Genomic DNA, 27,292 nt, shown 5'->3' with positions numbered 1-27,292 from the left:
TTTTATGTGCATAGCTGTTTTTAATGAAATGATAGGATGCATCTGGCTGGGAGTGAGGGGCCCCGAGGAAGTATTCCCTGGAACCACAGGTCCAGTAGAGGCCCCTCCCATCTTCCGCCGGCTGCCATTTCTCCGTTCCTCCTCCTGGTGTGGAGATACAGGGACTCCGTCCACCCTCTGCCCCTGCTTGGTTCTCAGGAGGACTGGAGTGGGACCATCTGCTGCTCCTGCTGCTTCTGCCCCTGTTTCTCTTTCCACCTATGGGGGAAGGAGAAGCAGGGTGTGGGAGTAGAGATGGGGGATCCTTTTTAGGTTCATGCTCTGTTGTCCCACTTTATGTCCAAAATCTCCCACTGTTTCCAAGAGTTGAGAGTCCCAGAAAGGATTCTAGGGGACTCTGTCTATCTGTGAGAACAGGACCAGGGAAGCCGGAGGCCTGGATTCTGGCCTTGGCTCCACCAGAGTCTAGCTGAATGACCCCAACCAAGTCCCTGGTCTCCCCTGGATCTGTTTTTTTTTCTTCTTTTGTTAAATGGCCTGGATCAAGGATTTGTGAGGTCCTAGAGCTCTGAGGGTGTGGGGGGAAGCCTACCTTCTCTCCAGGTCTTGCAGTGTGTTGGGCAGTGGCAGCCCCAGCGTCTCTGGCAGGGGGGCAGTGATGGGGCAGGCAGCCACGAGGACCCCTCCATAGATGAAAAAGAGCAGGGAAGGGTAGAGGTCAGAAGTCATGCCCACCAGCGGGCTCAGAATGCTGCCAGCATTGGCCAAGCAGTTTGTCAAATTCATACGTCTCTGCCTGCGGGGAGGGAGAGCACTCCGGTGAGGCCAGTGAGGCTTGTGGGTGCCCTAACTCTGCCTGTCAATCGTGTTTTCTTCTTTCACATTCCTCCCTGGTGGCTCAGATGGTAAAGAATCTGCCTTCAATGCAGAAGATGGGAGCTTGACTCCTGGCTCAGGAAGATCCCCTGGAAAAGGGAATGGCAACCCATTCCAGTATTCTTGCCTGGAGAACGCCATGGACAAAGGAGCCTGGCGGGCTGCAGTCCATGGGGTCACAAAGAGTTGAACATGACTAAGCGACTAAAACTTTCACTGGTTTTTCACAGGAATGCACTTACCCTGGCTAAAAGGAAAGTTGACAGTAACTGTTTTCAGAACCAAGAAGCCAGGGTTTGGGTTCCAGTTTGAACCTACTGTATAACCGTGAACAAATCCTCAACCAACCTCTTCCCCAAGCTCCAGACACCGTATCCAGCTTCCTACCTGACACCTTCATTTGGGGTGTCTAAAAGGCCCCTCAAATTTTATACGGCCAAGATGTCTTTGTTTCTATCTCCACATCTGCTCTTTGCTCAGATTCCCCATCCTGGCACATCGATGGGCACATTGAACCACCCAGTTGCTCAACTATCTAGTAATCATCCTTTTTTTTTTTTTAAGTGTTTATTTGGCTGCATTCATTGGGCTGGTCATGTGGGTGCCCCGAGGCATGTAGGAGCTTAGTTCCCCAACCAGGGATCAAACCCTAGTCCCCTGCATTGCAAGGCAGATTCTCAACCACTGAACCACCGGGGAAGTCCCCCTCTAGTAATCATCCTGATGACTCCTGTTCCCTTATTTCCCCACATCCTTGGATGGCTCTTCCTCCAAAACACATTCAGAATCAGCTCCCTCCTCTCTGTCTCCATAACCACTGCCCACAGGTTGTGAAAGTGGTTAGTCACTCAGTCATGTCCTTGTGACCCCAAGGACAGTAGCCTGCCAGGCTCCTCTGTCCATGGGATTCTTCAGGCAAGAATACTGGAGTGGGTAGCCATTCTCTTCTCCAGGTTATCTTCCCAACCCAGGGATCCAACCTGGGTCTCTTGCATTGCAGGCAGATTCTTTGCCAACTGAGCCCCTAGGGAAGGCCCAGGTTACGATGAGTCATTTTCACCTCATGCCAGTGCCATTGCAGTAGGCTCCTGGCTGGTCTTCCCATTTCTACTTAAAAAAAATTATTTATTTGGCTGTGATGGGTTTTAGTTGTGACACTTGGGATCTTCGTTGCAGCTTGTGGGATCTAGTTCCCTGATCAAGGATCGAACCAGGACCCCTTGCACTGGGAGCACAGAGTCTTAGCTACTGGACCACCAGGGGAGTTGCTCCATTTCTACTCTGGGCCTTTCTATTCCCGGTTGATTCTCCACGAGGAAGCCAAAGTGATCTTTATTTTATTTTTAAAAATTGGATTACAGTTTCTTTGCACTGCTATGTCATTTTCTGCTGTACAGCAAAGTGAACCAGCCATATTATACATATGTATATCCCATCTTTTTTGGATTTCTTTCCTATTTAGGTCATCACAGAGCACCAAGTAGAGTTCTCTGTGCTAGACGGGAGATTCTCATTAGTTATCTGTTTATATATAGTATCAATAGTGTAGGCCATTCAGGTATGACTTAAATCAAATCCCTTATGATTATACAGTGGAGGTGATGAATAGATTCAAGGGATTAGATCTGATAGACAGAATGCCTGTAAAACTCTGGACGGAAGTTTGTAACATTGTATAGGAGGCAGTGACCAAAACCATACCAAAAAAAAATCCAAGAAGGCAAAATGGTTGTCTTCTTTCGGAGGAGGCTTTACAAATAGCTGAGAAAAGAAGAGAAGCAAAAGGTAAAGGAGAAAGGGAAAGATATAGCCAACTGAAAGCTGAGTACCAGAGAACAGCAAGGAGAGATAAGAAGGCCTTCTTCAATGAACAATGCAAAGAAGTAGAGGAAAACAATAGAATGGGAAACACTAGAGATCTCTTCAAGAAAATTGGAGATATCAAGGGAACATTTCATGGAAGGATGGGCATGATAAAGGACAGAAATGGTAAGGACCTAACAGAAGTAGATGAGATTAAACTCCTCAGTGGGCACAGGACTGGAAAAGGTCAGTTTTCATTCCAATCCCAAAGAAGGGCAATGCCAAGGAATGTTCAAACTATCATAAAATTGTGTTCATTTCAGATGCTAGCAAGGTTATGCTCAAAATACTTCAAGCTAGACTTCAGCAGTATGTGAACTGAGAACCTCCAGATGTACAAGCTGGGTTCAGGAAAAATGGAAGAACCAGAGATCAAATTGCCAACATTCGCTGCATCATAGAGAAAGCAAGGAAATTCCAGAAAAACATCTGCTTCTGCTTCATTGACTAAAGCCGTTGACTGTGTGGATCACAAAAAACTGTGGAAAATTCTTAAAGAGATGGGAATACCAGACCACCTTACCTGTCTCCTGAGAAATCTGTATGTGGGTATATAAGCAACAGTTAGAAATGGACATGGAATAATGGACTGGTTCAAAATTGGGAAAGGAGTGTGTCAAGGCTGTATATTGTCACCCTGCTTATTTAACTTCTATGCAGAGTACATCATGTGAAATGCCTGGCTGTATGAGTCACAAGCTGAAATAAGATTGCCAGGAGAAATATCAGCAACCTCAGATATGCATATGATGCTGCTCTAATGGCAGAAAATGAAGAGAAACTAAAGAGGCTTTTGATGAGGGTGAAAGAGGAGAGTGAAAAAACTAGCTTGAAACTCAACTTTAAAAAAACTGAGATCATGGCGGCCAGTCCCATCACTGCACGACAAATAGAAAGGGAGAAGCAGTGACAGATTTTATTTTATTGGGCTTCAAAATCACTGTGGACAGTGACTATAGCCATGAAATTAAAAGACGCTTGCTCCTTGAAAGGTAAGCTATGACAAACCTAGACAATGTATTAAAAAGCAGAGACATCACTGTGAACAAAGATGCATATGGTTAAAGCTATGGTTTTTCCAGTAGTCATGTTTGGATGTGAGAGTTGGATCATAAAGAAGGCTGAGCACCAAAGAATTGATGCTTTCAAACTGTGGTGCTGGAGAAGACTCTTGAGAGACCCTTGGACTGCAAGGAGATCAAACCAGTCCATCCTAAAGGAAATCAACCCTGAATATTCATCAGAAGGACTGATGCTGAAGCTCCAATACTTTGGCCACCTGATGCAAACAGCTGACTCATTGGAAAAGACCCTGATGCTGGGAAAGATTGAGGGCAGGAGGAGAAGTGGGTGGCAGAGGCTGAGATGGTTAGATAGCATCACTGACTCAATGGATATGAATTTGGGCAAACTCTGGGAGATAGTGAAGGACAGGGGAGCCTGGCATGCTGCAGTCCATGGGGTCCCAAAGAGTTGGGCATGACTTAGTGACTGGACACAACAAACAAAACCAATAGTGTCTATATGTCAGCCCCAAATTCCCACAATGTGATCTTTAAAAACTGTAACTCAGATCCTTACACCCTCTGCTTAAAATCATCTGTGATATCTCATCAGGCTAGAATAAAATCTGACTTCCTTCTAAATTCCTATGTAATGGGTCCTCACTACCCGGTTCTTATCTTGCACCCTGTCCCTTTCTGTCCTCATTTATTCTTTACTGTTTGCCTTTGCTCCTTACAGAGGAGACCTACCCGGATCATCTTATCTAAAGTACCGACCTAGTCACTCTCTTTTTCTACATTTTTTTTTTTTTTGAACCTCAGGAGCAGAAGGTTGAGTTAATTATAAAGCTCAGTTCATGATCCTCACCCTCTATTATCATTTGTACTTGAAAGGCCTTTTTATTCCCCATCTTAATTGTTGAGTCCTTTGTATCAATATAGTCATCGTTGTTCTTCAGTTGCTAAGTCGTGTCTGATTCTTTGCAACCCCATGGACTGCAGCACACAAGGCTTCCCTGTCCTTCACTATCTCCCAGAGTTTGCTCAAACTGAATCCATTAAGTCAATGATGCCATCCAGCCATCTCATCCTCTGTTTCCCCCTTCTCCTCCTGCCCTCAATTTTTCCCAGCATCAGGGTCTGGTCTTTTCTAAGTGAGTCGGCTCTTCACATCAGGTGGCCTATTGGAGCTTCAGCTTCAGCTTCAGTGTCAGTCCTTCCAATGAATATTCATGGTTGGGTTCCTTTAGGATTGAGTGGTTTGATCTCCTTGCAGTCAAAGGGAGTCTCAAGAGTCTTCTCCAGGACCACAATTTGAAAGCATCAGATCTTTGGCATTTACCCTTCTTTATGATCTGACTCTCATATCTGTACATGACTACTAGAAAAACTGTAGCTATAATATAATTATCCTCTCCTAATCCCTTCCTTGCCAAAGTCAACTTATTCTATCGTGTTTTATGTGCATTTTTTATTTGCATATGTTCTTGTAAAGTATTGTTTCATGTGCAAATATTTTAATTTACCTAAATGGTATAGGTAATAGGTCATTCTATTTCTCATTTCATCCAGCACTCTTTTTTTTTTTTTTTATTGGACTATAATTGCTTTACAATGTTGTGTTGGTTCAACACCCTGTTTCAAAGATATTTCCATGCCTATCTGTTTACCTACTGTTGCATAATCCTCCACAGTGGGCATCTCTCCATGGTTCACCTAAATGTCTAGACTGCTGCCCATCAGCCATGACCTCAAACAAAACTGCAGTGAATGTGCTCATATATGGATCATGTAGGCATTCCTTTGTGAAAAGTTCTCTAAGATAAAGCCCAAGAAGGGAATGGTTAGGCGTGTGTGTGAGTGTGTGTGTGAGTGCTGCCAGTAGTTTCTAGAATGGCAGCACCAACTTTCATACCCACTAGTGGTGCATGTAGGTCATGTGGGGATTTAGGGATTCTGTTTTCTCTTGTGGCCACCAACAGTTGGCATAATCCAGCTTTTTAATGTTGCCATTTTAATGTGTGCAGTGACCATCTCATTCTTCACGTAGTTAATCTTTTGGGCTTCATTGTCTGTAAAATGCCCATGTATTTATTTCTTTTGTCAAGTTTCTACTGAAATTCCTTCTCTTTCTTGTTGATTTGTAGGAGTTTCATTTATATTTTTAATATTTGAACTTGGTCAGTGTTAAATGTTGTAAAAACCTCCTCCCAATCTACCCTCTGTCTTTTAATATTTTTTCTTTTGCTTGTGGCTTGCTTGTGGAATCTTAGCTCCCTGATTGGGGATTGAACCCAGACCCCAGCAGTGAAAGCACTGAGTCCTAACCACTGGACCACGAGGGAATTCCTCTCTGTCTTTTAAATTTGTCCGTTGCGTCCTTCAATAAGCAGAAGTCCTTTTTGATATAATCGAATGGATATAGTTTCCATATTTCTCTTTTCCTCTTCCTCTCCCTCCCCTTCCTTCCTCCTCCCCCACCTCTATCTCTGTCTTCACCTGCATCCTTGTCTCCATCTGTATCTATTAGTTTCCAAGCCCTCTCATTAATTGTTTGTTTCTTTTTCCACCAAGAAAGCCACAGACATACCATGGCTTTGTTATATGTCTTTATAGACGGTAGAGTGAGAGACTTCTCTGCTTTGCTGTTTCAGAATTGACTAGCAACTATGGTCTTTTTTCTTCTATATAAATTTTAGAATAAATTTTTGGAGTTCCTAAAAAATGATCTGATTGAAATTCTGATTAGATTCTGTTGAATTTCCATAAATTTCTAAAAGTTAACTTGAGGAGGATGGACATCTTTATTATGTTATTCTAAACAAGAGTGTGGACTGTCTCCCCATTTACTAAGATAATCTTTATGTCTTAAGAAGATTTCAGAAAACTTCTCCATGGAAGTCTTGGGTGTCCTCTGTTAATTTCCTGATAATATCTTGCTTTAGGTGCTTTTCTGAATAGTGTCTTCATTTTCAAAGATTTTCTAGGTCATCTTCTGGATTTTTTCTCTAGGTTATTGCTTCTAGGGTATAGCTTCTACGTTATCGCTCTTGACATTTGGTAATTTGATTTTGTAACCACCATCCCGCTAACTCTTTTATTAGTTTTGTTTATTGATTCTGGTGGCTCAGACGGTGAAGAATCCACCTACAAATCGGGAGACCTGGGTTTGATTCCTGGGTCAGGAAGATCCCCTGGAGGAGGGCATGGCAACCCACTCCAGTATTCTTGCCTGGAGAATCCCCATGGACAGAGGAGCCTGATGGGCTGAAGTCCATGCGGTCGAAGAGTCAGGCACGACTGAGCAACTAAGCACACACACATTGATTTTATTGTTTTATTTAGGGTGATGGTCATAATCTCTCTAAATAATGGTGTTTTAAACACTCCTCTTTTAAATTTCTTTCATTTTTTTTTTTTAAAGATTTATTTCTTTTTGGCTGTGCTGTGTCTTTGTTGCTGCACTCAGGCTTTCTCTAGTTGGTGGCAAGTGGGAGCTACTCCTTGTTGCAGTGGGGGGGGGGGTTCATTGCAGTGGCATCTCTTGTTTCAGAGAACAGGTTCTAGGTGTATGGGCTTCCATAGTTGCGGCTCATGGGCTTTAGTTGCTTCATAGCATGTGAAATCTTCCCTGACCAGGGATCGAACCCATGTCCCCTCCACTGGCAGGTAGATTCTTATCCATCGTACCACCAGGGAAGACCCCAAATTTCTTATTTCTTTTTATTTCTGAATACAGCAGTGTTGTCCAGGATCCCCAGTACTGTGTTAAACAGTTGATTCTGAGATCAAAGAGAATGCATATGACTTTCTTAATTATTAAGTGTAGTGCTTGCTCAGGTGCTCTGCTTACCTCTCTGGGCTCCCAATTCCCAATTGCCCTTAGATGGTTGGCCTAGTTTTCCCGTACTCTTATTCCAGCTCCTTGGTGGAGATTTAAAAATACTTTAAGGATATTTAAAAATACTTTATATTTTGGGGGATTATTGTCAATGTTATTTTGTTACTTTAACAGAAATAGTCTTTCCCTCTCATTGATTTCCAGAAGTTCTTTATAAATGCTGTTTACAAATCCTTGTAAATACCTTCTTTTTCTCTTTTCACCTTGTTTATGGTGAAACAAATGGCCAGGGGGGAAAAAAATACAACATAGAAAAATTTATCAGTGTTTCTTTTTTGGTTAACCTTTTTAAAGAATGTCTTCAGAAATCCTCCCCTCTTCAGCAGAAATTAATTTTTCTTTAAGGTTGAAATATGGATTGCATTTTATTTCTTTCTCATATAGGTAAATAGGTATCCTGTTGGTGGGGGTGGTTTAGTTGCTGTCATGTCTGACTCTTGCAACCCCATGGACTATAGCCCACCAGGCTCCTCTGTCCATGGGATTTCTCAGGCAAGAATAGTGGAGTGGGTTGTCATTTCCTTCTCCAGGGAATCTTCCCGACCCAGGGATCAAAACTGTGTCTCCTGTGTTGCAGGCAGATTCTTTACTACCGAGCCACCAGGAAAGCCCAGATGTCCTGGTACTAGTTGTTCAATAGTCCAGGCTTTATCCAATCACCTGCAGTGTTTTTCCCAGTAGGTCTGTTTTGGGGCTTGCTATTCTTTTCCATTGGACAATTTGTCCCTTCCTGTTCTGGCATCCAGTATCTCAATTACTACAATTTTATAGCAAGAATTTATAATATGTCTTAATTTCTGGTAGGGCAAGTCCTTTCCCTCTGTCCTTTTTAAAAAAGTACCTTAGTTATACTTGGCCCACAGTGCTTTTATATACATTTTAGAATTTACCTGCTGGTTTCTTGAAAATATCCACTGGGATTTTCATCAGAATTGCATTGAATTTATAAATCAATATTGGAACCATTGACATTTTAATATCAACTTATGCCAGTTATGAATTGACATTATGAGATTTTCTATCCCTGCACATAATATATTTATTTACATTTTCTTTAATGTATTTTAATATATGTAAACATTTTTCTTGATATAGGAATTAAAAAAACTTCTTTTGGAAGAGTAGAGACTGCAATCGATTATTTATTTATAACATTTATTTATTTATTTGGCTACACCAGGACTTAGCTGTGGCACATGAACTCTTAGTTGAGGCTTGTGGGATCTGGTCCCCTGACCCAGGGTTGAACCTGGGCACCCTGTATGGGGAGGGTGGAGTCTTAGCCACTGGATCATCAGGGAAGTCCCTTGATCTTTCATTTACCAACCTTGTATCCAGTCACCTTGCCAAACTTTACTATGTCTAATAATTTTAGATTTTTATATGTATATTTTAAAATTAATTTTCATTGGAGTATAGTTGACTTCCAACATTATGTTTCTGCTATATGCAAAGTGAATCAGTGAAGTTATACATATACATATATCCACTCTGTTTTAGATTCTGTTCTCATATAGGTCATTACAGAGTATTGAGTAGAGTTCCCTGTATTATACAGTAGGTTCTTAATAGTTATCTATTTTATATACAGACAGCTACATCCTCTTTAAGTAGTGATAGCTTTGATTTTTTCCTTTCCAGTCCTATTTTTTTTGTTATTCTTATCCCAGGCACCGATCACACTCTCTAGGATGATGTTGAGTAGAGAGGGAGATAGTAGGCACATTGGTCTTATTCCCAAATTTAAAGAGAATGCTTCTGAAGTTTCACTATTAATAATAATATTTGTTGTGGATTTTTGGTAGATGTTTCTATCAAGTTACTTTTTCTTCTATTGTTGTTTTACTAAGACTGTTTTTAATGGATGTTAATTAAAAAATTTTTTTTTGATGTGGACCATTTTAAAAGTCTTTAATGGATTTTGCTTCTGTTTTATATTTTGATGTTTTGACTGTGAGGCATGTGGGGTCTTAGTTCCCTGACCACGGATGGAACCCGTACCCACTGCATTGAAAGGTGAAGTCTTAACCACTGCACCACCAGGGAAGTCCCTGGATGTTAATTTTTATTAAAGGTTTTTTAAAAAAATTTTATTGGGATGATAATCTGTTAATGTGGTGATATATATATATATATCTGTGTATATATGTGTACATATATATATATATCTGTATATATATGTGTACATATATATGTGTGTATATATATATATATATATATTTTTTTTTTTTTTTCCCCATGCCTCATGACATGTGGGATCATAGTTCCTGACAGGGGATTGAACCTGTGCCCCCTGCAGTGGAAGATCAAAGTCTTAGACACTGGACTGCCAGGGAAGTCCTTAATGTATTTTCTAATGTAAAACTATCCTTGCTTTCTTGACATCAACTCTCCTTGATCATGTACAATCTTTTTTTATACATCACTGAATTCATTTTTCTAATATTTTGTTTAGGATTTTTGTATCTGTTTATGAGTAATATTGGCCTGTTATCTTCATTTCATAACTAATCTCCTTTGGTTTCAGTATCACCTTGCTTCATAGAATGTAGTTGACATAGTTTCCCTTTTTCTCTGTTTTGGGGAATCATTTATACAACATTGGAAGGTTTGCTCCTTCAAAATGTGGTGGAACTCACCTGTATTAATATCTGGGCCTGGTGTTTTTTTTGAGATGAGATTTTAAAGTCTATTATTCAAATTTTTAATTTATTCTAGAATTAGTTTTCCTATATTGTTTTTTAAAATAATTTATCAATTTAATCTAACTTTAGAATTTATCAGTATAGACTTGTTTATAGATTTTTTGCATCTTTAATTAAATAATTAAAATTTTGCATCTTAACTACTCTAGATCTATTGTTCAGTTTTTTATTCCCAATATTTATTCATGTCTAGTCTTTTTAAAAATTTATTATTATTACCAGGCATTTGCCCATTTCATTGGTATTTTCAAAGATTGACTTTTTGTTTTGACTCTCTTTCACACATTTATTTTCTATTTAATCTATTTCTGGTACTATTATTATTTGTGTTTTATAGTTAAGATGACTGACTGAGCATTTGGACTAGTTACCTTTTATACCAGAGCCATAATCTTTTTTTTTTTTTTATGGCTGCACCATGTGACCTGCAGGGTCTTAATTCCCCAATCAGGGATTGAACTTGGGGCACTGGCAGTGAAAGTGTCCAGTCCTAACCACTGGACCGTTGGGGAATCCAGGGCCATATTAACTATTGTACTGTTTTTGCTCTTAAAGTCTATTTTGACCTCTCTATCTACCTGTCTTCTGGTTAATATTTGCCTAGTATATCCTTTTCTATTTCTCCACATTTAAGATTTTCATGGTCTCACGTTTTAGATGGGTCTCTTGTAAACTGCATGAATTAGATAAAATCCACTTGGATTATCTGTCTTTTAACTGGTAGGTTTAATCTGTTTAAAAATACACAGAAATGAGAACAAATTAAAGGCAAAAAGGAAGATGGTACTAGTAACTCAAAACATATCAGTCAATACAATAAATGTAGACAGATTAAACCTACCAGATAATCCAAGGTGATTTTATCTAGTTCATGTAGTTTACACTTGAACTAGATAAAAAAAAAAAAAAAACCTAAATAAAAAAATCTGTCTCTTAACTGGTAGGTTTAATCTGTTTACATTTATTGTATCGACTGATGTATTTTGAGTTACTAGTACCATCTTCCTTTTGTCTTTAATTTGTTCTAATTTCTGCATGTTTTTGTTCTTCTTTCTTGCCTTAAAAAATAATTGCTTGACCTTTGCGCTCTTTCTGACTGGAAACCATCTGGCCCTAGAGCCTGATTATTCCATCCCAGGACTCCTCCCCAACACCCCCACTCACCGCATTACTGTGGGGTACAGCTCCCCCATGTACATAAAGAGGCAGTTCAAGGAGCCATTCAAACAGCCTTTTCCTATCACGGCCATCGTGATGAGGAGGAATATGTGATCTGGAAGGAAAAGAGGTGGTGATAAGATGCTGGGAAAGATTTGGAGGAGCCTTGAGTTTTTCACACCCTCTGGGTAGCTGACTTGGGCCAGACTGAGAGCCGGGCTAGGGGAAGGACCAGAACCGGAGCCGGAATGGGGCGGTACTCACCCAGGGGTATCATTGCGCAGGTCACAATGAAGACCCCTGCCAACAGCACGGAGGCTGTTTGGGTACGTTTGCGGCCAAGTGATCTGGTGGCCAAAAAGCCCAGGAAATAAAATGGTGGGTCCACAATCGTGAAGAACACCTGGGCCAGGTAGATGTTGATCTCAAAACTCTGCAGACTCATGATCATGCCATAGAGGCTGAAAAGAAGTACGAACCTGGGGCAGGAGCAGAGGGGATATGCTTTGAGTAATAGGCATGGCACGTCTACATAGTAATCACAGTCGGCCAACTGCTCTCACTATCTGTTCTTTCCTTTAGGCCTTATATCAGTCTTTCAGTGGGGTTTTTATATTTTGAATGCAGATAAGAAAGTCTTCCATTAATTCTAAAAAAAAAAAAAATGTTATCTATCATACATTTAAAAATTACCTAGGAGAAAATAATGTTTTTACCTCACAACAGGTCCTCTTCCCCTCCTTCCAGTTCCCTGCTGTGTGTGTGTGTGCTCACGTGTGTGTGTCCTCACTCATATCCAACTCTTTGTGATCCCATGGACCACAGGACACCAGGCTCCCCTGTACCTTCACTATCTCCCAGAGTTTGTTCAAACTCATGTCCGTTGAATCAGTGATGCTATCTAACCATCTCATCCTCTGCAGCCCTCCAAGTTTTCCTTCAGAACAATTATGGAAGTATACAAATCAAGTGAGATCACAGTTATACTCTTGTCAACTGCAAATGATCCCCTTGCCAGGGACACGTTGCACAGTATTTAGGAAGACATAGTGACAGACAGCCTCCAGGATGGGCCCCTGCTGGCAGACCCATTCTAGAGACGCTCCTTGCTGGTGTGATGAGTGGGCAGCCATGGTGGGAAGGTCCTTGTGAAAAACTTAAAGTAATCTCTAGAAGCTGAGGTTAACTCCCAGCTGATAGCCAGCAAGAAGCCAGGGCCCTCAGTCCTACAACTGCAAGGAAATGAGTTCAGGTAACAGCCGAAAAATCGATGCTTTCAAATTGAGGTGCTGGAGAAGACTGTTGAGAGTCTTTTGGACAGCAAGGAGATCAAACTAGTTAATCCTAAAGAGAATCAACTCTGAATATTCATTGGAAGGACTGATGCTGAAGCTCTGATACTCTGGCCACCTGACGCAAACAGCCAACTCATTGGGAAAGACCCTGATGCTGGGAAAGATTGAGGAGAAGGGGGCGACAGAGGATGAGATGGTTGGATGGCATCTCTGACTCAATGGACATGAATTTGAGCGAACTCCAGGAGACAGTGAAGGACAGAGGAGCCTGGTATGCTGCGGTCCATGGAGTTGCAAAGAGCTGGACATGACTGGGCTACTGAACAACAACCTGGGTGAGCTTAGAAGTGGAGTCTTCTCGAGTTGGGCATCCAGATGAGACCCTAAGCTGAGAACTCAGCTAAGCTCTGCCTGGATTCCTGACCCATGGAAACAGTGAGATAATAAGTGTGTGCTATTTCAAGCTGTCAAATATGTAATTTGTTACATGGCAATAGAAGAATGCAGACTTATTCAGGAGAACATGAGAGCCTGTGATACAGGACTCTCAGGTCCAGAAGCTCAGGGTTTCTTGGGGTGGCTGCTTCTTTTTTTCTCAAGGTCATTGGTGCCACTTGGCTGAGCTCCAAGCTCAGGAGATGAGGGAGAGCTGGGCTTTCTCTCTCCCTCAGCAGGTGGGGAGCCCTCTGAGTCTCCAGAGTACCCATGTCCTTTCCCACCGGCGGCGGGGCTTCCCTCAGCCTCCCACCTACCCAGGCTGTACTGTTTCCTGAGTCTGCTTATCTGTCCCTCAGTTTGTCTGTCTCTTACCTGAGTGGGGATGGACCTACCACAGTGGGGTAATACAGAAGAAGAGCTGACGGAGAGCAGGGGAGCGCAGCATCTGCAGCATCGATGGCTGGGCTTGGCCCTTCTGCAGACACATCTGGAGCAGCTGTTTGAATAGATGGGGCTCAGGGCTTAGCTTCCCCTGGGGACCCCTCCCTCCACCCCCTGCCTGGGAAGCACCAGAGGACCGGGGTTCTAGGATGAGGGTGGGGGCAGGTGGAGCCCTGGTGGGGTATCACAGAGGGTCTTGGAGGGGGGTCTCACCTCAACACTTAGCTTGGCACCCTCTTTTTGCTTCCCATTGATCTGGGCCACTCTCTGCAGGGCCTTCAGGGTGAGGTCCAGGTTCCCCAAGGAGGAGTGCCAGAGAGCAGACTCTACGAAGAACCTGTGGGTGGGGGTTAGGGGTGGGCATGAATTTAGCCTGAGTTGGCAGAGTTGTGGGTTTCTGAGAAAGGCACAGACCAGAGTGGGAAGACAGCTGGGAGGGGTGAAAAGAATCCTGGGCTGAGGTTAGGAGCTCTGGGTTCTACCTCAAGGATTATCCCTGTCTACTTGGGAGACCTGGGATAAATCTTACCCCTTTCTGGCCATGGTCTTCCCCACCTATCAGTGTGGACATTGGTTCTTTTTGCTTTGATCTGCTTTGATACTTAAGGAGGAAGGGAAGGGGTGTTCTAGGAGATGCTATATCCATCTGTGACTTATTTTGAGCACTCTACCCTACACTGAAGTCCCACTCACCTAGAGTAGACAAAGGTGACAAAGAAGGGCAGAGATACCAACAGCTGCAGGTGACACCAGTTGGGCAGAGCATAAGCCATGCCAGCCAGGGAGAGCTGGCCTAGGGTGGGAACAAATCCTAATAGGAGGCCCAGACTTGGACGGGCATGGATGGGCAGCCACTCCAGATCTGGGGAGAAGAGCAGAGCTTAGGTTGAAGTCAGGGTTGTGTGAGTATGTGTGTATTTAGGGGGTGGAAGAGGAGTCTCACACTGGAGTGGAAGGGCTCATCTCGTGAGCTCAGTCCTACTCTGCACCCCTAGACCCCTCACTGGATACGGCAAGGATGGTATGATATTTGGTTAGGTTCAGTGTGTGTGAATGTGTGTGTGTAGGGATGGTCTAGAAGGTTCTGAATTCCTATGCATGCTGCTAGTCAGTGTCACCAACCCCAATATTCATATTGCCTTGCTTCTCCTAAACCTCTTTTGACCTGCCGACAGCCACTCCCTCTGCACTTCCTTCAACTCATTTTTATTCAACAAGCATTTAGAATTGAAGATCCTGTGCCATGGCCTTTGCTTGACCTGGGAAATAGAGATGAATGAGCCTTATGCTCAGGCCATTCTGCAGCACTTTCCTTTCCTCCAAGGGGTCATACTCTGGCCTCAGGGACTTGTATGTTCTTTTCTTTTTGTCTAGAACTCTGCCCAAGAACTTTACTTCCTCTCTTTCTGCCTCACATTTTGTGCAGTTCTGGGCTTAGATGTTACCACTTCTGGGGTGATCTCCTGGCACCCAAAGTCCTGATTGAGCACCCCACTTTTGAACTCCCACATCATCCAGGATAGCCCCCATCCTCGCCTTTAGTAAACCAATTTGTAACTGCTTGGCAGCTCACCCAGTCAACTATTAACTCTTTAAGGTCATGGGTAGTGTCCTCTTGTTCACTTGCTTATCCACAGTGCTGGATGTGACACAAATTAAATGCCTTTTGAAATTGTATTTAATAAACAGATGTTGAATAAAAGATTCCCTATATGATTGACTGGCTTCTCTAAGCAACCCCACTCCAATCTGAGTCTTTATTTAGTTCATCGTTAGAATGATCCCTAAATACCTATAATTCCAGCCCCAAATGATCAGAGCCACCAAAGATGCCATGATCTTAATATTTTTCTTCTTGGGGCACTACCTACTCCAGGAAAGACCCAGATAGGTCAGAATAGACTGGAACAGGTACTCAGGAAAGGAGCTGAGGTTTGCATCTATCAGGTTCCCTGGTTCACTGTACCCCTGTGATTGAGGAGTCCCCATGAGCTGATCCTCTTGGGTTCTCGCTCACTCAGAATCATAGACGAGCTGCTGGCACCCGACACAGCCATGCCTGAGAGGAATCGGCAAACTCAGTAGGCTGAGAAGTTGAGGGTGAAGGCAGCGCAGGTCCCTGAGACCACTAACAGCAGGTAGCTCCAGGTCAGCACCTTCAGGCGGCCCAGCCTGTGAAAGGAGGGGAAACCTGTCAAGCGCATTGCTTGCTCCCCTGTCCCATGTTCCCAGCTGTCTCATCCTTGATGCCCTGGGCAATCTAACAGATGTTTGTGAGGCTGCCTGCATGTGACCATGGGGTAGCTGCTGAGATGGGAGGTGGGGAATACTTGAGTGAAGGTTGGCATCTAGGGGACCTGTTGTTCGGAGGATCCTTGGATTGCTGCTGTCCAGGGTCCTGATGCATCTCAGCAGACCTCTGTGGAGGGAGTCATACACCTTTATCAGAATCACAGAGGTGTGTTGAAAGCAATCCAGATACCAGAGCCCCACTTACGGCCTATTGCATATCTGGAAGGTATGCTAGAAACCTGATTTTTAACACACTTCCAAGGTTTGGGAACTACTGCTTTGGGGTGTGGTTGATTCTTTGACTGTTGGTTGATGGAAACAACCAGCATTCCTGTTAGGAGACAGCCTTTTGTGATGTTTTTTTAAATTGAGGGTATTATTGACATACAGCAGTGAAATAGTTTCAAGTGTATAACATAATGTTCTATATTTGTATACATTGTGAAATGAGCACTACAATAAATCTACTTAAAATCTATCACCATATATAGTTACAATAATTTTTGTGTGTGTGATGAGAACACTTAAGATTTCACTTTGTGACTTTCAAATATGCAATACAGTATTATTAAGTACAGTCATCATGCTGTACATTACATTCCCATGACTTACTTATTTTATAGCTTAAACTTGGTAACTTTTGACCTTCTTCACTCATTTTGGCCATCCCCTCCTCCCAGTCTCTAGCAACTACCAGTCTCTTCTCTGTGTCCATGAGCTTGGTTTATGGGATTTTTATTTTTGGGAAACTTATGCAAGGTTTATGCTTTTGCAAAATGGATTTGGCTGTGGCTTATATTTCATGAATAATAAAGCTGATTCTGTGTCTTTGATCTGCCGTGACAGAATATTTTCAAACTTCATTTTTAAAATTTTTTTAAAAATTTATTTATTTTTTAATTGAAGGATAATTGCTTTATAGAATTTTGTGGTTTTCTGTCATACATCAGTAAGAATCAGCCTTGGGTACACCCTCAAATTTTATTCTTTAGAAAACTGCCTCTTATTATTCATCTCATGGTTATTTTTATGGTCTCTGGCCTGGAAGACAGTCAAGGTTAGGGTAACAAACACTGAGTTGCAGGTACTAATTTAACCCTTATCACTGCCTCCATTTTATAGATGGAAAAACCAAGACTGAGAGAGGTGGTATAACCTTCTTGTGGCACACAGTTATGGCAGACCTGAAGCTTGTCCCTAACTGTTATTGATTGCCAGGTCTGTGTTTGTTTCTGTGACACTCACATGTCACATACAAGGCAGAAGTGGTGGGAAGCAATTTCTTCTGGGTGTCAGAAAACCTGGATTCTTGTCCTGCTTTTGCCACTTGTTAGCTGTGTGACTGTACTTTTTAAAAAAGTAAACATTAAATATTTACTTTAGGACTTCCCTGCTGGCACAGTGGATGGGAATCCGCCTGACAATGTAGGGACTTGGATTCGATCTCTGATACGAGAAGATTCCACATGCCACGGACCAGATAAGCTCATGCACCACAACTCCTGAGGCTGTGTGCTGCAGTTACTGAAACCTGAGTGCCTAGTGCCTGTGCTCCACCACAAAGAGTAGTCCCTGCTCTCCACAATGAGAGAAAAGCCCTTGTGCAGCAACAAAGACCCAGCGCAGCCAAAAAAAAAAAAATATATATATATATATATATATATATACAATTACAAAAGTAATGAATTACCATAAAAGTTCAAACAATATAATAATGAAAAGTGAAAAGTTCTCTTCTTTCCAATTCCACTCCTCAGAATTAACAACATAATTTTCTGGGTTCCTTCTAGGCACCTTGGGCAAATTATCTAATGTCCCTGAACCTCAGTGTCCTCAAGTAAAATGCAGTTAACAGTAACATTCATGCTGGCTTCACACGGGTATTGTGAGGTGGAACTGAAAGGAGGTGAGACATGGAAAGGGCTGATGGACAGTTGTGTGATTCCCGCAGTTCTTCCAGACAGGGTCAGGCTTGGGTGGATCATTCTGTGTCCCTCTCTGGATTCTCAGGGCTGCCAGTCTCCCCTCTGTGTCCAGCCTAGAGGGCCTATGCTTTTGCTCCTTGATCCAGGCTTGTTCATCACTGACCTGTCTGCCATGATCCCAGACATGAAGCTTCCGACCAGTATTCCTACCATGAAGATGGACTGACTCAACTGCAGCAAAGTCTTGCGTGTACACACAAGGTCCCACTGTGAGGAAGGAAGATCCAGAGTCAAGGAGAGCCGGGCTGGCCCCACTACAGTCCACTCCGTCCTTCCTGGTGGGCTGAGTATGTTGGATTGGGACCGGCACATAATGACAGCCTGCCTCCCTGAGTCACACAATCTTTCTTGCCATCTTCTCCTGGTGAGAATGATTCAAGTGATTTAAAAACACATAAGTGATATTTTGGGGGATGACTGAGTAGCCTGCTTCCCTTTTTCAGAGCACTAATCGCTTACCCTCTTTCAGGGCTCTTTAACCTGTCCCTCGTTGGGTGCAGCTGAAGAAAACTGACAGAGTTAAAAGTCTGCTTCTTTTTCTTACAGATTTGGAAAAGGGACTCAGAGAAGCAAGATTTGTAAGGACACTCAAAGCTGGGATGAGAGGGCCAAATGTGGAACAGTGTTGAAGTGGAGTTGAGAAATCATGAGATGGAGAGAGAGGGAGAGGAGAAAAAGATGAAGCAGAGGAAGAGAGGCAGGGGGAGGAGGGGGAGGGAGGAGGAGGAGGGGAGAGGGAGGAGGGCTGAGGGGAAGAAGGATGCAGGAACCTAGTCAGAGAGGTCAGGGTGCGAACACAGTGCCAGAGAGGTGGGGATGGAGAGTCCAGGTGCCCTGGTTCTCCTCAACCACCTGATTGCGGTCTCTCATAAGACTGGGCTCAAGTTCTTGACCTCGGGTTCTGTGAAATACGCTTGCATCCTTCCCTTAACTTTCCATAAACAAGTCTGAGAGGGTGTAGTTATTTGCAATCTTGTGTAAGCAGCACTTGAATACCTTAACTAACAGTTTAAATTTTGTTGCTTTTTTAAATAATATTAAAAATAAGATTCCCATTTTAAAAGTACTTCATTTCGAGGTGGAGTAAAACAGCTCTACAGCCTGCAGAAAAAGCATACTGCTCACAGATGCCTTTAAAATTAAGTAAAGATGACAACTGAGTGGTGGCATTTCATTTGCAATTAAGAGCTGATTTTTGTATACTTTTGAGTGAGTTTTAAAACTGATTTCTTTTGTTAACAGAAAAAAGAAAAAGGAAAAGGGGCTGGGATGACCAGGATGTTTAGGGAATGCTCCCTAAGTTGTATTAATATATATCCAAATGAATTCATCCTTCAGGTGTAATTGCTTGATGATTTGATTGGAAAGAAATCCTTAATTGTGAATTTAATTATTACTGTGGGACTATTAATACCCTGTGCACACACCACATGATATACAATTTGGGGAGTTTGCATTTGAACACTTTCTCCAAAGAGCAGTGGACTTTCAGACAGAGTAAGAGAAATTTTGCTCTCTGTCACTTACATGCAGAATCTAAAAAAAAATAAGAACAAATACATTTGAACAAGTGAACAAAAAAATGATACAAATGAACTTATTTACAAAATGCAAAGAGACCTACAGACTGAGAGAAGGAGCTTATGGTTACCGGGGGAAAGGGTGGAGGGCAGGGATAATTAGGAAGTTTGGGATGGACATGTACACACTGCTGCTGCTGCTAAGTCGCTTCAGTCGTGTCCGACTCTGTGCGACCCCATAGATGGCAGCCCACCAGGCTCCCCCATCCCTGGGATTCTCTAGGCAAGAACACTGGAGTGGGGTGCCATTTCCTTCTCCAATGCGTGAAAGTGGAAAGTGAAAGTGAAATCGCTCAGCCGTGTCCGACTCGTAGCGACCCCATGAACTGCAGCCTACCAGGCTCCTCAGTCCATGGGATTCTCCAGGCAAGAGTACCGGAGTGGGGTGCCATTGCCTTCTCCAATGTACACACTACTATATTTAAAATAGATAATCAACAAGGACCTACTGGATAGCACAGAAACTCTGCTCAATATTATGTAATAACCTAAAGGGGAAAAGAATTTAAAGAAGAATAGATACAGGTGTATGTACAACCGAATAGCTTTGCTGTACAACTGAGACTAACACATTGTTAAATAGCGATGCGCGCATGCTCAGTCGCTTCAGTCATGTCTGACTCTTTGCGGCCCTGTGGACTGTAGCCCGCCAGGCTCCTCTGTCCATGGGATTCCCCAGGCAAGAATACTGGAATGGGTTACTATGTCGTTCTCCAGGGGACCTTCCTGACCTAGGGATCGAGCCTGCGTCTCCTGCACTGCAGGAGGATTCTTTACCCACTGAGCCGTCTGAGAAGGCCTAAATAACTATACTCCAATATAAGATGAAAAGTGATAAAAAGCAATGAACTTTATTGCTGTTTTATTCAAATAACTATTCTTCTGTAATTCTATGTGTTATCTGCTGTAACTTTTACTTAACAAAGATTTTAGGGCTGTGTCAAACTGGGACTTCATTTTGATAGTCTTTATTGGAAACTTGTGAATAGAATACGACCGTGGAGATGGAGACGCACTGTAGGGAGGAGTTAGGGATAAGATAGACTGGAACTGAGGGATGGAACGATGAGAAGCAAAAGGGTGTAGGAAAGAGGAGAGAAGCCAGAGAAGTGCTGGAGGAGGGGAGGATTAGGAGTGTGGGATTAGCAGATGCAGACTATCGTATGTAGGACGGATAAACAACAGGTCCTGCGGTATAGCATGGGGAACTATATTCAATATCCTGTGATAAACCATAATAGAAAAGAATATGAAAAAGAACATACATATGTGTGTAACTGGATCACTTTGCTGTACAGCAGAAATGAACACAAGTACACTGTGAAGTACATTGTAAATCAACTGTGAGTGATAGTTGCTCAGTTGCATCCGACTCTTTGCGATCCCATGGACTGTACCCTGCCAGGCTCCTCTGTCCATGGAGCCCTCCAGGCAAGAATAGTGGAGTGGGTTGCCATCTCCTTCTCCAGGGAAATCAACTGTACTTCAATAAAATTAAAAAAAATAGATTTATCAATTTTAGAGAAAATGGAAAAATAAGGATTTGTCAAATAACAAAAGAAGTCAGAGGAGTGAGAAGAGAACAAAATTTGTATGCAGCCTAGTGATGAAATCTGGGAGTAGTTCAGAATAGAAACTGATAAATGAATATGGAATATGTAGTCAGAAAGAATTTCTCTGCCTCTGCTTTGCCCTAAGGTACTTGTCTTCTGTAAAAGCAACAGTGCAATATTGTAATATATATATATGTGTGTATATATATATATGCCGAAGCTTATTTACATTGTACCTCAGGATGTACTTGTGTTCATTTCTGCTGTACAGCAAAGTGATCCAGTTACACACATATATATGTTCTTTTTCATATTCTTTTCTATTATGGTTTATCACAGGATATTGAATATAGTTCCCTGTGCTATACAGCAGGATCTTGTTGTTTATTCATCCCGAAGGAAGCGAAGTCTAGGAATGGGTAGTGGTGGATTTGAGAGAGACTCAGAGAATTGCTACCTAGGACAGCTCTGCACTGCCAACTTGATAACTGCTGCTAACTGCTGCTGCTGCTAAGTCGCTTCAGTCGTGTCCGACTCTGTCCGACCCTATAGATGGCAGCCCACCAGGCTCCGCCGTCCCTAGGATTCTCCAGGCAAGAATACTGGAGTGGGTTGCCATTTCCTTCTCCAGTGCATGAAAGGGAAAAGTGAAAGTGAAGTCGCTCAGTCGTGTCCGACCCTTAGCGAACCCATGGACTGCAGCCTACCAGGCTCCTCTGTCCATAGGATTTTCCAGGCAAGAGTACTGGAGAACTTGATAAAGCCTGTGATAAATGAAAGATGCTGTGAGGCTGGCCTCAGGGGAAAGAAAAAGAGAAAAGAAATGGCAGTGGGACCAGGAAGTAGAGCCATGAATTGGTAACTGTTGTTCAACTGCAGAACAGAAGTGAAAGGGGGACTCAGGCCGGCCATTCATAGTAACTCAGGCCCTCTCTGCCCTCCAGTCATTGGAGCTAGGGTGGGCATGTGACCCAGGTCAGAAAATGTCTTCCCTAGAATTTTTCAAAGTTAAAGCAGAGAGGCTTTTTCTGCTGCTTCAGTGATAAAGAATCTGCCTGCCAATGCAGGAGACATGAGTTCGATCCCTGGTCCTGGAAGATCCCACATGCCTTGGAACAACTAAGCCTGTGTGCCACTATGAGCCTGTGGTCTAGAGCCTGGGAGCCGCAACTACTGCTGAGCTCACATGCCACAACTACTGAAGCCCTGGCAGCATAGAACCTGGGCTCAGCAACAAGAGAAGCCACCGCAGTGAGAAGCCTTTGCACCACAACTAGAGAGTAGCCCCTGCTTGCTGCAACTAGAGAAAAGTCCGCACAGCAATGAAGACCCAACACAGCCAAAGGTAAATAAAATTATTCAAAAAAATTTTAAAAAGGTGAAGCAGAGAGACAGTTATTAGAAGTGAGCCCAGAATGGGCAGTGGTCATGTTAAACGAAGCATCTGTGTCATAGTTACATGCCCATCATGTAGAGAAAAGATGAGAGCCAACAAAGGTCTTGCACACATGGCCCTGGTTTCCATGGCCCCTAGAGCCAGCTCTGCCTTTGTTTGTCTTGTGGTTGGATTATGGGAACTTTTATACCCTCTTTTCATGCTCAGATTAGTTTGAGTTGAATTGCAGCCACTTGCAAACAGGAGTCCTGACTTATACAGTTCAGATAAAAGCTGCCAGTTATTCAGTTCAGTTCAGTCACTCAGTTGCATCTGACTCTTTGCGACCCTGTGGACTGCAGCGTGCCAGGCCTCCCTGTCCATCACCAACTCCCAGAGTTTACTCAAACTCATGTCCATTGAGTTGGTGATGCCATCCAGCCATCTCATCCTCTGTTGTCCCCTTCTTCTCCTGCCTTCAATCTTTCCCAGCATCAGGAACTTTTCAAATGAGTCAGCTCTTGGCATCAGGTGGCCAAAGTATTGGAACTTCAGCTTCAACATCAGCCCTTCCAATGAATATTCAGGACTGATTTCCTTTAGGATGGACTGATTGGATCTCCTTTCTGTCCAAGGGACTCTCAAGAGTCTTCTCCAACACCACAGCTCAAAAGCATCTGTTCTTCAGTGCTCAGCTTTCTTTATAGTCCAACTCTCACATCCATACATGGCTGCTGGAAAAACCATAGCTTTGACTAGACAGACCTTTGTTGGCAAAGTAATGTCTCTGCTTTTTAATATGCTGTCTAGGTTGATCATAACTTTTCTTCCAAGGAGCATAGTCAGGATATTTTAATTCAGAAGGAAATAAGAGGGGACTTCCCTGGTGGTCCAGTCATTAAGAATCCACCTTGCAATGTAGGGGACGCAGATTCAATCCCTGGTTGGGAGCTAAGATCCCACTTGCCTCAGAGCAACTCAGCCAGTGTGCTGCAAATATTGAAGCCTGCTTGCTGCAACTAGAGAGTCCGTGTGCTGCAAAGAAAGATCTCACGTGATGCAACTGAGACTCGATTTGGCCAAATAAATAAATAAATACAAAAAAAGAAAATAAGGAGAAGAACTCAGGTAACCCAGAGCTAGCATCTTATTTCTTATTATACTACTTTTTTTCTTTGCATTCAGAAGGATGAAGTATCCCTATGGGATACAGGCCCTTTGGAAGTTCTTTCCAAGGGGCAAGCTGGGACTTGTCTTCCTCAGGTGCCCTGTGCAGCTGTGCCTACTGGATACAGCCACATGGCCTGGGTGGAGCATCTTCATTGAGACTAATCTTGCTTAAGCAACCCTTGATAACTTGTGAGCTATTTCATTTACTTTATGACTCAAAAGGTCCAGCTTCACGCTGGGTTATACACGTAAGCTGCTTGTTATCCTAATGAAGTGTTTTCTGGTGCAGCCTCTGGCATTATTGGCCCAAGGAAGAGTTATCCTGGTTGTGTTCATGAAAATATGGTGGACATTGGTCCCACACAGTACCTGTTGAAAGAGGACTGGATTATTCTTGGCTTCTCCCCACAACTAATGAAAATTGTAGGCATCTGGCTTTGTCAGTTACTGAAACTGATGAGAAGATGATTACTAACTCCATTTAGAAGGAAAGCTAAGGTGCTCACTCACCCAGATTCTTTGCTCCAGATGGCAAGGAATCCAAAGAAATTTGAGCTTCTGATCACACTGCCTGCTGTTTTGAACAGAAGAACAACAGCAAGGTTGATATTAATAGTTCCTGGAGTATTGTCAAACTTGGAAAGCAGGGTGTAGAAGAGTTTTAAGAAGGGAAATGGAAAAGCAGAATTGGAGGGATTGATAGCATACAAGTTAAGGTGGGTGGAGGAGGATGTCTCAGAATTTGGGTGGAGGCTGGAGAATAAGTAAGGCGTTCCCCCTCAGCTATGCTGGGAGGGGATGGCATATGACGCTCAGAGGGAGGAGGATTAGCCATCCTTACTCACCTTCTGCTTCTGTATCTTGGGTCTGGCTAGTGGGAAGTACGGCTTAACTCCTACCACTTTCAGACTGATGCTGCATCAGGCAAGTCTGGAGATTGTGTTCACCCACAGCCCCTTCTCAAGTCATCTTTTCTGCACGGTCCTGACTACCAGGCAATGGGCCACATAATCCCACTATTTTGCCCCTTGTTGTGATGATTAGATTAAATGTGGACACCTGAGCCAATTGCAGGTTCATGGAGGGGGCTACTCATCAATGTGTTGGGTTGAGCTAATCAGAGCCTTTTCTAAGAATTTGAATTAAGATTTACAGAAAATGTTCTGGCTGGTGCGTTTGTGTGACTCTCTGTGACCCCATGGACTGTAGTCCCCCAGGCTCCTCTGTCCACGGGCATTCTCCAGGCAAGAATACTGGAGTGGGTTGCCATGCCCTTCTCCAGGGGATCTTCCCAAACCAGGGATCGAACCTGTGTCTCTTATGTCTCCTGCATTGGCAGCAGATTCTTTACCACTAGTGTTACCTGGGAAACCCAGGTTTGTGGTGGGCCCTAAATCTGAGAGGTGATGGATCAGAGCTGGGATCAGCAGTTGTCTTGTGAGATGAGCACACAGACAAAATGGGTTGAGAAAGAAAGTCATAGAGTGAGTGTATAGCGATGCCACTGGTGCTTCAATCCCTGGTTCCAGTTGACATGAAGCCTGAACACACTTTGTTTCCTGCCCTTGGATTTCCTGAAATCCCTTTCCTCATGAGCTGACTGGAGAAAGCTTCTCTTTCTTACAACCAAAAGACCATTGACTAGAACAGATGTTAAGAGCACGATCCATGCAACAGCTACAGAGTGCAGAATTCAGCCGGATGAACCATTTAGCAGGCCAGGGAGATTCTACAATCGACTGTGTGTGTGTTTCGGGGGAGGGGTGTTAAATCACTAGAGATGAAAGGACCCTCCCCCTCCCCATAACCCTGTTCTCTTTCCCGTCTTAGTTCCTTGGCTGCTCTCCATCTCCTGGCCCCAGCTGCCGAGAGCTATTTCTAGACGAAGTCAGGAAATTGTTTTTGTCTCTAGGACTCTGAGCCCAGAATCCCCTGCTCAGGAATATTCTCTTTGCCCTCCACTCTCTGCTCACCTCCTTTCTCCACCTCTCTGTACCACCCCCACATCTTCCTACACTCAGGGAAACCAAAGTGGACTATTGAACTCCAGCAGTAGTATCTCTCTCTCTGGGGGAGGTTGGAGGGGCAGGGAACAGCTTTCTGCAAGGCGTTCCATAACCTTCTCTACCAGGAAGACCTCAGTTCCAACCTCTGTTCTCTGTCCTGCATTTTGGGCAGAACTCTTCATAGCTCCAGGGTCTTTGGACAAATTCAGGTCAGGTTTGCACAGTCTGTGTGTGTGTGTCTCTGCGTGTGTGGGGGGATGGTAAGCTGGGGACACAGGGGTTGGGAGGAGGAGCTGGGGGCCCAGGGCTCCTCACCTCAGTCACGATGGTGGAAGGGAAGGTGCTGTTGTCGTAGATCCAGCCGTGGGGGCAGGGCTCTGTGGCCCCTGTACCGTTGGTCTCTGTGCCATTGAGAAAGGGCGGTCCCCGCTGGGGGGAGGTGAAGAGGAGGCAGGACTTGGGCTGCCCCTGCCCATCCCGGGGCAGCCAGGCCTCCAGCTCCCGGTCCTCGCTGAGGTTGGTGTCGGCAGGTGGGCGGCAGTGGTGGGTGGGGATGGTGGCGGTGAAGTTCTGCAGAGTGTTGTGCACAAACGTCAGGAACAGGGGCAGAATCAACAGAATCATCTGGATCTTCTGGAAGCGGCCGACGCCCCCCACCTGCAGCAGGAGGTCATTGAAGGCCATGGGGTAGGACCTCGCAGGGGCCCAGGAGTGGAGGCTTCTTGCTCCCACAAACTGTTTCCAGGCTTTTGGTGCAGAGGGGAGGAGACAGGCTGTCCTTTGTCTTCTCAGCTCATCAGTTCCTGGTTCTGCTGTGGCCTTAAGTCACCCGAACTAAAAACTAGTGTTTATAACTTCTTTAGAGGTACCAAGTTATACTGTGACTTGAAAGTAAGGCAATAAATAATTAAGACTCATCGGGTCAATGATTTGTTCCAGGGGACCTTAAGGGCAGCTAAAGTTAGATTGGCCACGTGGCCAAAACAAAAAGAGGGAACCTTCATCAGAGGTAATGTCAATGGTGCCTCTTTTCTCATTGTAATACAATCTACTCCCAATTTTTCTCCTTCCCTCAATTGTAACAGCTAAAACCAAGGAAATGTCCACCACAGTGTATCCAATTATCTGTTTAACCATCCTCAAACCAGGGGCAAAAAAGCTTTATTGAGACTGAGTATATACAATAAAATCCACTAATTTGGGAACCTCATTTTGACAAGTTTTAACAAATTTACACAGTCATATTGTTGTTCTTCAGTCTCTCAGTCATATTTGACATTGGTTTGGGTAGACTCCGGGAGTTGGTGATGGACAGAGAGGCCTGGCGTGCTGCAATTCATGGGGTCGCAAAGAGTCAGACACGACTGAGTGACTGAACTGAACTGAACTGACCCCATGAACTGCAGCATGCCAGGCTTCCCTGTCCTTCACCATCTCCTGGAGTTTGCTCAAACTCATGTTCATTGAGTTGATGATGCTACTGAACCATCTCATCCTCTGTTGTCCCCTTCTCCTGCTGCCTTCAATCTTTCCCAGCATCAGAGTCTTTTCCAGTGAGTCATCTCTTCACATCAGGTGGTCTAAGTATTGGAGCTTCAGCTTCAGCATCAGTCCTTCCAACGAATCTTCAGGGTTGATTTCCTTTAGGAT

General features: G+C 43.7%; 1 protein-coding gene and 1 long non-coding RNA gene across 2 annotated transcripts; one reads left to right on the top strand and one right to left on the bottom strand.

Annotated features, from left to right (window-relative positions):
• LOC145524886 (solute carrier family 22 member 6-like) lies at nt 1–26,326 on the bottom strand. The gene is given in 10 exon segments (XM_081537943.1): nt 1–258; nt 593–796; nt 11,514–11,622; nt 11,772–11,986; nt 13,633–13,736; nt 13,895–14,018; nt 14,375–14,543; nt 15,699–15,853; nt 18,062–18,165; nt 25,958–26,326. Coding segments are annotated over 10 exon segments (1,617 nt in total). The 3' UTR covers nt 1–194.
• Nucleotides 11,818–18,914, top strand: LOC145524887 (uncharacterized). Its single transcript, XR_014067925.1, has 4 exons — nt 11,818–11,919; nt 17,764–17,879; nt 18,045–18,322; nt 18,505–18,914. It is a non-coding gene; the product is annotated as an uncharacterized LOC145524887 (long non-coding RNA).
• Nucleotides 26,327–27,292: the final 966 nt, after the last annotated feature.

Source organism: Giraffa tippelskirchi, chromosome 10 (genome assembly GCF_054371585.1).
Source record: "Giraffa tippelskirchi isolate mGirTip1 chromosome 10, T2T-mGirTip1v1.2.pri, whole genome shotgun sequence".
Taxonomy (NCBI): Eukaryota; Metazoa; Chordata; class Mammalia; order Artiodactyla; family Giraffidae; genus Giraffa; species Giraffa tippelskirchi.
This window is presented reverse-complemented; position numbering and strand designations above follow the sequence as displayed.